General features: G+C 42.9%; 1 protein-coding gene across 2 annotated transcripts; it reads left to right on the top strand.

Annotated features, from left to right (window-relative positions):
- The first annotated feature begins 9 nt into the window (after positions 1–9).
- On the top strand, positions 10–12,165 carry actl6a (actin-like 6A). Of its 2 annotated transcripts, none has more exons than XM_063465787.1 (14): positions 10–158; positions 5,398–5,674; positions 6,327–6,501; positions 8,407–8,507; positions 8,732–8,829; positions 8,969–9,063; positions 9,942–10,048; positions 10,210–10,299; positions 10,373–10,434; positions 10,624–10,738; positions 10,893–10,973; positions 11,112–11,207; positions 11,337–11,423; positions 11,517–12,165. In XM_063465787.1, exons 2-14 carry the CDS (start codon positions 5,564–5,566, stop codon positions 11,595–11,597), a joined length of 1,299 nt encoding a protein of 432 aa, XP_063321857.1. In that variant the 5' UTR covers positions 10–158; positions 5,398–5,563; the 3' UTR covers positions 11,598–12,165. The 2 variants fall into 2 exon arrangements, with proteins under 2 accessions (XP_063321857.1, XP_063321858.1); XM_063465788.1 differs by having other exon boundaries at positions 11–158; positions 5,598–5,674.
- The last annotated feature ends 29 nt before the right edge of the window (positions 12,166–12,194 follow it).

Here is a 12,194-nt window from a genome sequence, read left to right as displayed (position 1 = left end):
AAGCACTGTGGAGCCCGCTTTGTTGGACTGATGCATGCTAGCAGATTTCCTTTGTTGTGATTAATCGCTTTGTGGTTGTGTTTCTCCTGTAATAACATATATTGTTAAAGTTACTGTCGTTATAACTTAGAGGATGAGTGGCGGAGTGTACGGAGGTGGTGAGTATGATAATATGCTGATTTTATACACAACTGTCGTCCACGTTGTCCCTGGTTGGAGCTAGCCAGCTTTGTAGCTAGTTAGCTCGTTATGCTAGCTATGCTAAAGTTCTGCTTCGTAGTTGGGCAGCGATATAGTCTTGTGTCTATTTTAATTGTCATACGTTTAGGGCTGTTCAAATATGTAGACATCACAGGTGCTTAGTCGTGCAGACTTAAAGTGTTATACAAGTCACTCAGCCGGTGTCGTCTAGCTAGCAAGGAAATGAATGAAATGGGCTTGCCGAGCTCACGAACAAATACCGTTTATGTTATGTAACGGTAAAAATAACGGTAGTTATGACGATACCGAGGCTCTCATCGCAATAAACCCAATACAAAGACCCTGCAAAGACATACTGATGACCCATACTGTCGTTCCTGTGTTTTACAGAGAATAACTTCATAGTTGCTCCGGGTAGCTGGTGTCAGTTGTTATAAACGTGTAGGTACCGAATAGACCTTTACATTAGTATCAGTGACGCATGCTGCTTATAGTAAGTAGCTTAGAAAGGATTCAAGGAGCTAATAAGACAATACAATAAATAATATTATAAGTAGAGTGCAACAACCTGAGTACCAGTATAGAGTGTGGCTATAAATATAGGTGTAAATAAATACTTTATCAGTGCTGGTCATCATGCCCTTTGCTGCTAAAGTGACAGTGTCAATAAGTGTCAGTAGTGGTTAAGGTGCTACAATAACAGGTCTTGTCCATTATGCACGGAGAAGTCTCACAGCTTCTGGAATGAAGCTGTTTCTCAGTCTGCTGGTTTTGAATTTAATGCTCCTCAGCCTCCTGCCTGAGGGGAGCAGGACAAAGAGTGTGTGTGCTGGGTGAGTGGGGTCCTTCATGATACAGGTGGCCCTCTTCCTGCATCTGGAGGTGTACAGGTCCTTCTCAAAAAATTAGCATATTGTGATAAAGTTCATTATTTCCTGTAATGTACTGATAAACATTAGAATTTCATATACTTTAGATTCATTACACACAACTGAAGTAGTTCAAGCCTTTCATTGTTTTAATATTGATGATTTTGGTATACATAACTCATGAAAACCCAAAATTCCTGTCTCAAAAAATTAGCATATCATGAAAAGGTTCTCTAAACGAGCTATTAACCTAATCATCTGAATCAACGAATTAACTCTAAACACCTGCAAAAGATTCCTGAGGCTTTTAAAAACTCCCAGCCTGGTTCATTACTCAAAACCGCAATCATGGGTAAGACTGCCGACCTGACTGCTGTCCAGAAGGCCATCATTGACGCCCTCAAGCAAGAGGGTAAGACACAGAAAGAAATTTCTGAACGAATAGGCTGTTCCCAGAGTGCTGTATCAAGGCACCTCAGTGGGAAGTCTGTGGGAAGGAAAAAGTGTGGCAGAAAACGCTGCACAACGAGAAGAGGTGACCGGACCCTGAGGAAGATTGTGGAGAAGAACCGATTCCAGACCTTGGGGGACCTGCGGAAGAAGTGGACTGAGTCTGGAGTAGAAACATCCAGAGCCACCGTGTACAGGCGTGTGCAGGAAATGGGCTACAGGTGCCGCATTCCCCAGGTCAAGCCACTTTTGAACCAGAAACAGCGGCAGAAGCGCCTGACCTGGGCTACAGAGAAGCAGCACTGGACTGTTGCTCAGTGGCCCAAAGTACTTTTTTCGGATGAAAGCAACTTTTGCATGTCATTCAGAAATCAACGTGCCAGAGTCTGGAGGAAGACTGGGGAGAGGGAAATGCCAAAATGCCTGAAGTCCAGTGTCAAGTACCCACAGTGATGGTCTGGGGTGCCATGTCAGCTGCTGGTGTTGGTCCACTGTGTTTTATCAAGGGCAGGGTCAATGCAGCTAGCTATCAGGAGATTTTGGAGCACTTCATGCTTCCATCTGCTGAAAAGCTTCATGGAGATGAAGATTTCATTTTTCAGCACGACCTGGCACCTGCTCACAGTGCCAAAACCACTGGTAAATGGTTTACTGACCATGGTATTACTGTGCTCAATTGGCCTGCCAACTCTCCTGACCTAAACCCCATAGAGAATCTGTGGGATATTGTGAAGAGAAAGTTGAGAGACGCAAGACCCAACACTCTGGATGAGCTTAAGGCCGCTATCGAAGCATCCTGGGCCTCCATAACACCTCAGCAGTGCCACAGGCTGATTGCCTCCATGCCACGCCGCATTGAAGCAGTCATTTCTGCAAAAGGATTCTCGACCAAGTATTGAGTGCATAACTGAACATAATTATTTGAAGGTTGACTTTTTTTGTATTAAAAACACTTTTCTGTTATTGGTCGGATGAAATATGCTAATTTTTTGAGATAGGAATTTTGGGTTTTCATGAGTTATGTATGCCAAAATCATCAATATTAAAACAATGAAAGGCTTGAACTACTTCAGTTGTGTGTAATGAATCTAAAATATATGAAAGTCTAATGTTTATCAGTACATTACAGGAAATATTGAACTTTATCACAATATGCTAATTTTTTGAGAAGGACCTGTATATGTCTGTGACGGTTGGGAGGCTGCCTCCAACTCTCTGTGCACCTTCACCACCCTCTGTAGAGCTTTCCTCTCTGCCACAGTGCAGTTTCTGTGCCACACGTTGATGCCCGAGCACAGAACACTCCACCGCACATCTGTAGAAGGAGATGAGGACTGAGCTCTCCATTCCCGCACGCTTCAACCTCCTCAGGAAGTAGAGGCTCTGGTGAGCCTTCCTGATCAGGCTGGAAGTGTTTTTCCAGGTGAGGTTGCTATCCAGGTACGTACCCAGGTACTTGTAGCTGGGTACTACTTCGACTGCAGATCCTCCAACGTGCAGGGGTGTGTGTGTGTGTCTTCCCCTCCTGAAATTCACAATCATCTCCTTCGTCTTCTTCTCATTTAAGCAGAGATTGTTTTTCCTGCACCAGTCCTCCAAATGTTCCACCTCCTTCCTGTAGCCGGTCTCATCATTGTTTGTGATGCAACCAACCACAGCTGTGTCGTCCGCAAACTTTATAATATGACAGCCTGGATGGTTGGGTGAGCAGTCATATGTAAGCAGTGTGAACAGGAGGGGACTTAGCACACAGCCCTGAGGGGAGCCAGTGCTGAGGACTCTGGAAGATGAGGAGACGTTGTGGATCCTCACAGACTGCGGTCTGTTGGTCAGGAAGTCCAAGACCCAGATACAAAGAGAGGAGCTCAGTCCCACGGTCAGTAATTTGTCAACAAGTGTCTGCGGGATCATTGTATTGAAAGCGGATGAGAAGTCCACGAAGAGCAAACGGACATAGGAATTCTTCTGCTCGAGGTGGGTGAGGGTGGTGTGAACCACATAAGAGATGGCATCTTCTGTGGATCGATTCTTCCAGTAGGCGTACTGGTGTGGGTCTGAAGTGACTCTGATGGTGGCTTTGATGTGGGCCATAATCAGCCTCTCAAAGCATTTCGTGACGATCGGCGTGACGGCTACTGGCTGATAGTCATTTAGACCTGTCACAGCAGAACTGACTGGGATGATGGTGGCAGTCTTCATACAGGTGGGGACAGCTGCCTGGGTGAGGGAGGAGAAAAGAACAGAAGCAACAACAAACAACGCACATGCACGCGTATACACATATAAGCAATATAATTTGTATTTGATACCTCACTTTATAGATAGCTTCAATTTATTTAACCTCTTAGGACCTGGCGTCCACATATGTGGACATCACATTTTGGGTTAATATAGACCAAAATACTCAATTTTGCTCTACAAGGGCCTGATATCCACTTATGAGGACATTATGCTGCTACTGTTCTATCGAAATTGTAAACGAATATCCTCATATGTGGCTCTCATTTTTCTTAGAAACAAAAAATCAGGTAAAAAAAAAAAATCAGGTAATTCTTTGTTTTTACATTCACTGGATCCCAATCAGCCCAAATATCAAAGAGAAATCAAAAATTCATGCCGTGGAAGAGTTCGGGTCTTAGGAGGTTAATGATTATTTAAGATTGATACAGCATAGTATTGCGATGTTTTGCATGGGGATATTGTATCGATCCAGTGACACTAAATATCAATTTTTTATTAAATAAATTAAAATATAAGTAATAAGGAGGCGCATCTCACCTTGTTGGTGGCAACCTTTCTGCAAACAGTTGCAGTCTGATGTGCATTGACTGCAATCACTCTGGGAGAGATTGTTGAACATCTCAAATAATTTGCTGTCTAATTTATAAATGCAGAATAAGTCCTACCATGTTTCCATCAGTTGGAATAGGGCTTTATCAGTGAACACAGCTCGAAGGGACTCGACTCAACAGGCTGCCAGTTGTATTCTTGTTATAATTGCTATGGAACAGGAAGGTTACTGCGTGCAAGTGTAATAGTTAAATATAAAGTTCTGTTGGTACCTGTATTCTCAGAAGCATATGGTATGTAAACAGCGTGACCCCATTCAATCACAGACTGATAGCAGCATCTTACAAACTGTTAAAAATCACAATAATATCATATCGTGAGTGAAATATTGTGAAAATATTGTATCGTGGGTTTGTCAGGCGATTCCTACCTCTAATAAAAAGCAGCAGTTGAAACATGTATTTCTTGACATAATGTAATTTATTAAGTGCTGGAATGGCCAGTTTAGTTCTTTCTGACAAATCTTTAATGTGATGTTTTTCGGTTTAAGTAGCACATATATCAGTTTAAATCTCTGTGTGATGGTGAGGACTGGGAATGCTTATTTTCTACTCTATAATAATAGAAAATAAACATTTCCAGTCCAAAGAATATGGTTTTTCATTTTAGTGCCCAAACTGAAACTGCTGAATTGAATCTTATAAAGTATAAGATGTGCTATATACACACACAGACACACACACACACACACACACACACTATATGGAAAAAAAATACTGGACCTACACATTACGCCTACGAGTGCAGCTTGGCTGTGGAACCCATGAAGCACAGTGTTTGTGCTGATGTTAATCTAAGAGGAGGTTTGGAGCTCTTCAGTTGTTGAGTCAGTAAAGCTTTGGTGACTTTTATGCAGTGTGCACCTCAGCACTTACCAACCCTGCTCTGCTAGTTTGCAGTAAAACCACTTGCAGTTGACTTACTGAATATCTACGAGGGAAGAAATGTCATGAACTGTTGTTGAATCGCCACATTTGAATTCAATAAGTTCTTTACAGAGACCCATGGGTTTTTTTTTTTTTTACAGATTTTGTGAAGGCTGCATGGCTGGGTGCTGATGTTATAAACCTGTGGCAGTGAAACTGCATGAACTCAAAGATTAAGATGTGTAGCCCAATACTTTTGTCCGCATTGTGTACAAATTACACGAATAAAATGTTCCCCCATATTTTGTGCATAACTTCATTCGAAAAATGTTCAATCACAGCCCTTCCCTTATTTCTGCAGATGAGGTGGGAGCATTGGTGTTCGACATCGGCTCTTATTCTGTAAGAGCTGGCTACGCAGGAGAAGACTGTCCCAAGGTAAGTGGATCACTCGAATGACCTTATTAACAACGTGTCTTTTCTTCCTCTGTGCATCTTCAACATCCCTCTGGGGGAACGGCAATGATGAGAAATCAGGGTTGGAGTCACCTTGGAGGCAGGAGGCATAAATTGAGTTCAGATTATTCCAGAATACTTCCTTTTTCCGTTTCCTCTGGTTTACGTGCAAGTCCTGAGGGATAAAATGAATCTTGTGTGAATAAATGTAAGACATTACAGATGGACACTAATCGCCTATCAGCAGATTATATGCAAGCACAGATTTTTACCATTTAAAAGATGTTTTTTCTTTCTGCTTTTGACATAACCCTCTTCTCCTGAAAGTCCTCTCAGCATTTAGCTACACACTGTAAATACAGTTTTTGCATAATAAACTGGTCAAAACCGGCCAGATTCAAATCAGGTACTTTTGAAAATTTCCCAACTGTTTGTCTTCATAATTCAGGAGGGATTGCATCGCATTATGGCACCTCAGTGTTTCACAAAAATGTCAATTCATTCACTCACTGCAAAGGAGGATGACTAACTTTGTGAAAGCAGTTTTTGTGAATGTCTGCTGGTCCAAAATCAGGCTCTTGGAAACAGCCTTAACCTCTAATTTGGTCTGTTTTGTTTTTTTGTCCCATCTCAGGCGGACTTTCCCACAGTAATAGGTGTGACTCTTGACCGAGAGGATGGCAGCACACCCATGGAGACTGATGGTGACAAGGGCAAGCAGAGCGGCACCACCTACTATATCGATACCAATCAGCTGAGGGTACCCAGAGAGAACATGGAGGTCATGTCTCCGCTCAAGAATGGCATGAGTAAGCGTTTAGTCCAAGTGTTTGGAGAATATGACTTTTTTCACCTGCACATAAAAGACTGGCCTTGATCTTTTCTAAAAAAGGATTTAAATGAATGGGAAGAAGAGCTGTTGGAAAACACGGAGCAGGTTTTGATCTCTGATGCAAACTCAGCAGTGAATGTGTATAATCTGGCCTGCTTGATCCAAATCCATAATTAGTCTGTTTTGGTCTGACAACGACTTCATTGGCGAGCTCGTCAAACCCTGGCTGACGTATATATATATGACTGGAGCTCATCATGAATATTAATGAGATTATTTGAAGCTCGAGGCAGCTCCTCAGCATCAGCTGTGCTGTGCAGTGCTCTCCTGATGGAAGCCAAGCCCTCTGCAATCTGTGGTTTACTGCAGTGTCTGTGTCATAACTGGGCATATGCTGAAAAACCCAAAGTGTGTTTGGGCTTATTTTGAAAAACTTTGGATTTCAGTTTAACGGTCACCAACCAGGGCTGTTACTGCTGCTGCTGGTCTGGTTCCCCAGTGAGCAGCAGGGCCGTAAATGAACTAAACTGGTTTAAAAAAGACTAAACTGGTGATTTGGCTCTTCTGCGATGGTGTTTGTATGCTGGAGCGGACTAAGCTTTAGAGGTTCGTTTTTATGTTCTGGTCAGCTGAACAGTTTTCTTTCCTTTTTTAGAAATTTCAGATATTTGCACTTTATGGTTGTTCACGTCATCGACTGATCTTTTGATTGTTCTTTGGGTGAAACAATTATTCATTTGCCCTAAATGCCCTTTACTTAGTTTTCAGATTTACATTTATTAGTATCAGAAGTGACATAAAGTTACTGTTTTTTTCATATAATTCATTTAACTCAGGTTCTAACATCGCAGCAGTTTGCTTCTATATTTGGGTTTTGGACTGTTGGATAACTAAAAATTGTAATGGCCATGTTTGTTTGTAGTGGCTTGATTCACAGATAATAAATGGCTTTTGCCAGTTAAAGTATTAAGTGATTGCAGTCCACGGATGGTGTTGACACTTTTTAAAGCATTTACCCAAAGTATTAGCGATGGCAAGTGCCCCAGTGCACTGACCTAGCCGCTGATGCTCATCAGAATCTGGTCCACTGGAGTTTCTCAGGCTATTTAGAGACGAGTGTGACACAAATCTTAATTGCAGCAGAAGAGCACAGTGGGACCAGAGTCTCCCTTAGAGGGCTAACCTGGAAAAATGGTGCCTGGTGCTCAAATTATTATCTAAAAAAAATTATAATTGCTCCAATTTCTCCACCATCTGACCCAACACACATGATAATGTTGATGAAGGGGCTTTTTGAGGTCTGTATCCACAGAGACTGCAAAGCCCCTTACCATGACAACGTTGCTGTTATTTGCTTATGGTAGATGGTAAATGGCCTGTATTTGTATAGCGCTTTACTTAGTCCCTATGGACCCCGAAGTGCTTTACACTACATTCAGTCATCCACACATTCACATGGTAATGGCAAGCTACATTGTAGCCACAGCCACCCTGGGGCGCACTGACAGAGGCGAGGCTGCCGGACACTGGCGCCACTGCGCCCTCTGACCACCACCAGTAGGCAACGGGTGAAGTGTCTTGCCCAAGGACACAACGACCGAGACTGTCGGAGCCGGGGCTCGAACCGGCAACCTTCCGATTACAGGACGAACTGCCAACTCTTGAGCCACGATCGATATTCACGTCTTTTCATTTAAACTAGTAAATGTTAACAAAAAGCTGCAGCTCTTCATATGAAATGTCAATGGTTTTGGCTCCCTTATTCTATGCACAAGTGATTGCTTTGTCATATGTTTTAATGTAGGTACGGTGACATAAAGATTTCAGAGGTATTTGGCAGTTACCAGGACCTTCATTTGTTTTCTCTTAACTCTGCCTCTAGTTGAGGACTGGGACAGTTTCCAGGCTATTCTGGATCACACGTACAAGATGCACTTCAAGTCTGAACCCAGCCTGCACCCCGTGCTCATGTCAGAGGCGTCGGTGAGTTAACTTTTTGAGTCTCAAAAAATGAAGCGGTTTGATTTGCTGCTCTGTTTAAAAATAAATATGTCACACATTGATGGTAACGTCTGAGCTATTTGAGCTCAGCGCCAGGTGAAGTGAAGAGTGTTTCCTGTCCTGGCCCTCATCTCCATCTGCAGGTATCTGTGTGTGTCTGACAGTGATTTGTTGTAAGTGGGCTAACTTCTGTTTTGTTTTTGCAGTGGAACACACGAGCAAAGAGAGAGAAACTAACAGAGCTGATGTTTGAGCATTACAACATTCCTGCCTTCTTCCTTTGCAAGTCAGCCGTGCTCTCTGCGTATCCTTTACCGTTTCACGTCATCCAGGACGGACACTAAAGCAGCGCGTTCAGTTAATCATCACAGACAGCTCTGATGAAATTTCATGCCATCTGGTGGACTTTAAACCGCATATTTCTTTAACTTTAAACATACAAGCTTTGCCAACGGGCGGTCTACAGGCCTGGTTCTAGACAGTGGTGCAACACACACCACTGCAATTCCAGTGCACGATGGCTACGTTCTGCAGCAAGGTGAGAAGCTATTGTAACATACGCTAAAAATAAAGTGTGCGGCTCACATCATAAAATCGTAAAGGGACTGCAGTTTGACCAGAAGAGCTCAGCTTACTGTGATGAGCCAATCCCAGCTGCCGTAGCGCAGGAGGCGGGTACACCTCGGACACGTTAGCAGCCTGTCGCAGGGCTGATGGATGGATGGACCGTTAACATAACATGCATGTTTTTGAACTGTGGGAGATTATTTTGCAAAGGTATCATGAGACTGGGAGCAGGATTTACTGTGAACGTTTCTGATTGGTCAAGTACTTACCCTCCTCCTCCTTTGGGCTCCTTCCTTTAGGGATTGCTGCAGCGGATCGTGTGTCCATCTAACGTTTTCCTAAGCAGCATTGTTTTCTGTCGCAGCAGCACTCTGCATGTCCTCTTTCACTACATCCACAAACATTTTCTGTGGCCATCCTCTGTTTTTCCTGTCCAGCAGCTCCATCCTCAGCATCCTTTGTGTGTTCACTCTCCATCTCCTGCACATGTCTGAACCATCTCAGCCTTGCCTCTCTTACTCTAATTCTACCTGTCTGTGCTTCTATAGTGCCTTTTTTGTTTACTGTCTTTCTAAACATAAATGAAGAACAGAATATCTGACAAATAGAAAAGCAAAGTCAGGTTTTATTTAATAAGACCAGATTTATTAATTATGCTGAGGACAAAATCCAGCAGGAATGTGAGTGATCCATTCAGGGTCACTGTTACTGTGCAGTCTTTGTAGAAAATGATAAATGGGGTGTTACTGAAGTCACATTACAGTCTGACATACAGTTATGGTTTTGTTATGTGTGCCTACAAAGTTGCCGTGTCATTGAAGTTGCGTGTTATTCTTTCTCTCTCAACAGGCATCGTCAAGTCGCCCCTGGCTGGAGACTTCATGAGCATGCAGTGCAGGGAGCTGTTTCAGGAGCTAAATGTGGAGATAATCCCTCCCTACATGATTGCATCGAAGGTACGATCTGTGGAAGTGATTGTTTCATTTGATAAATGTTAAATGATTAACTTTGCTCAACATTTACCAGGCATGGCTTTTCTACACATCATTGCCACATTACTGGGTTCAAGCCCTTATGGCGATGAGTCTAACCACAGTGGGGGGCTTTGTCCATACAGGATCCAGTGCGGGAGGGAGCCCAAGCCAGCTGGAAGAAAAAGGAGAAACTACCTCAAGTCACCCGCTCTTGGCACAACTACATGTGTAATGTAAGCAGCAAACTCAGCAGCACAGTAATAATAATTACATGTTTGGTAATGAAAGTGTGTCTTTTTCTTCCAGTGTGTAATCCAGGACTTCCAGGCATCAGTGCTGCAGGTGTCAGACTCTCCATATGATGAACAGTGAGAGTGATTTGATCCTATACTTAAGTTTAACAGATTCACTTTAACTCTGTACTAGAAAAAGAGTCATATTAGAACCAGAGATGTTTCCTCACACATAGATCAATATGATACATTTCAGTACTTTCCCCCCTGATGGCGTTCAGTTTAAAAAAAACAAACTCAAACCATTTTTCTTTTGTTCATCAGGGTTGCTGCCCAGATGCCCACAGTGCACTATGAGCTGCCCAATGGCTACAACTGTGACTTTGGAGCAGAGAGGCTGAAGATCCCAGAGGGGCTGTTTGACCCCTCCAATGCTAAGGTGAGTTTTACTCAGCAGGTCCCGAATGAATGAACGGCGCTGGTGACTAAATGTATGTTGCTCTGAATTTGAAGCAGTTTTTTACTCTAAAGTTTATAGAGGTGGTCAAATGTTTTTATTTTTGAATGTAACATTTTTGTTTGATCACTTTTAGGGACTGTCTGGGAACACCATGCTAGGAGTTGGCCACGTCGTGACAACAAGTGTGGGAATGTGCGACATCGACATCCGGCCTGTGAGCACCTCGTTAAACCGGATTTTCTGTGATTTTCTTTTCAGAAACAGAGTTTTATGTAATCTGAGTAGTTTTTGTGCTTCATATCTGTGCCTAAACCCTACAAACTCATTTACTGACCTGTGACTGTTATCAAAGGGTCTGTATGGCAGTGTGGTGGTGACTGGTGGAAACACGCTCATTCAGGGCTTCACTGACCGCCTGAACAGAGAACTCTCCCAGAAAACCCCTCCGGTGAGTATCAGCCAGCATGTCACTAAATATGTTTTTATCAGTGATGTACTGCAATGTTTGTCTTTTCATTTGAAATTTGCTACATTTTGTTCATTTTTTTGAGAGATCTTTAATCGCGTGCTTTTGCAGAGTATGAGGTTGAAGCTGATAGCAAACAGTACTACAGTGGAGCGCCGGTTCAGCGCCTGGATAGGAGGCTCCATCCTGGCATCTCTGGTAAGGACACGCAAAATGACTTCATGTCTGCACCACATTGAAAACACTTTAGTGCCGTTAGAGTCTTTTAAACATTTTTCTTGCGTCCTCCAGGGAACCTTCCAGCAGATGTGGATCTCCAAACAGGAGTATGAGGAGGGAGGAAAGCAGTGCGTGGACAGGAAGTGCCCTTGATTTGACCCCCGATCCTCATCGTCTTTTTCACCGCAAGCTCAACTTCATGAATGGTTCCCCCCTCTGACCCAGACTCAGGAACACCTCGCTGTTTTATTTTTGTATGACTTGTTTTTAAAACTGAGCTTGTCCATACACCTGTCTGGGATTTGCTGTAGAAAACAAACATCTGCAATTTCAGCTCCTCAGAGCTCCCTGAAAGTCGGCCGGTTGCCTTATCTGTAAGGTGTTGGTGGGAACCTTGAATCAAAAAGTCAAGTTTCTGATCAAAACGACAGAGTACAGAAGCCAAAATGATTTGTGCAGAATGCTGATAAGGTAAACTTGGGATGATTAGGATGTATTTGGAAAAACAACCTGTTAGTTTGACGTGAATATCGTCTCGTTCATGAACCTTTTTTTTTTTTTTTCTTCCTATGTAGCAGGTCAAGTCGTCACAGGCAAAGGCCAGTCCGTTCCTACCTGTGCTTACTGGTATTAACTCAAATCTGTATTTAATTTTCAGTCTTGCTTGTCATTGGCTTCATGTGGTCTTTTACAAATAAAGTTTTTTGTTTTTTTTAAATGATTAACTGAGTGCTGTAGTTTCAATAGCCC

The sequence above is a fragment of the Pelmatolapia mariae genome, linkage group LG23 (assembly GCF_036321145.2).
Source record: "Pelmatolapia mariae isolate MD_Pm_ZW linkage group LG23, Pm_UMD_F_2, whole genome shotgun sequence".
Lineage (NCBI taxonomy): Eukaryota > Metazoa > Chordata > Actinopteri > Cichliformes > Cichlidae > Pelmatolapia > Pelmatolapia mariae.
Note: the sequence above shows the minus strand (reverse complement) of the source record. Positions and strands in the feature narration are given on the sequence as shown.

Bases quoted from the DNA above. Each gene is read 5' to 3' on its own strand.
- actl6a (XM_063465787.1), top strand. From the start codon at position 5,564: ATGTTCAATCACAGCCCTTCCCTTATTTCTGCAGATGAGGTGGGAGCA. The intron at 8,508-8,731 runs GTGAGTTAACTT...TTGTTTTTGCAG, and splicing joins TGCTCATGTCAGAGGCGTCG to TGGAACACACGAGCAAAGAG. The intron at 9,064-9,941 runs GTGAGAAGCTAT...CTCTCTCAACAG, and splicing joins TGGCTACGTTCTGCAGCAAG to GCATCGTCAAGTCGCCCCTG.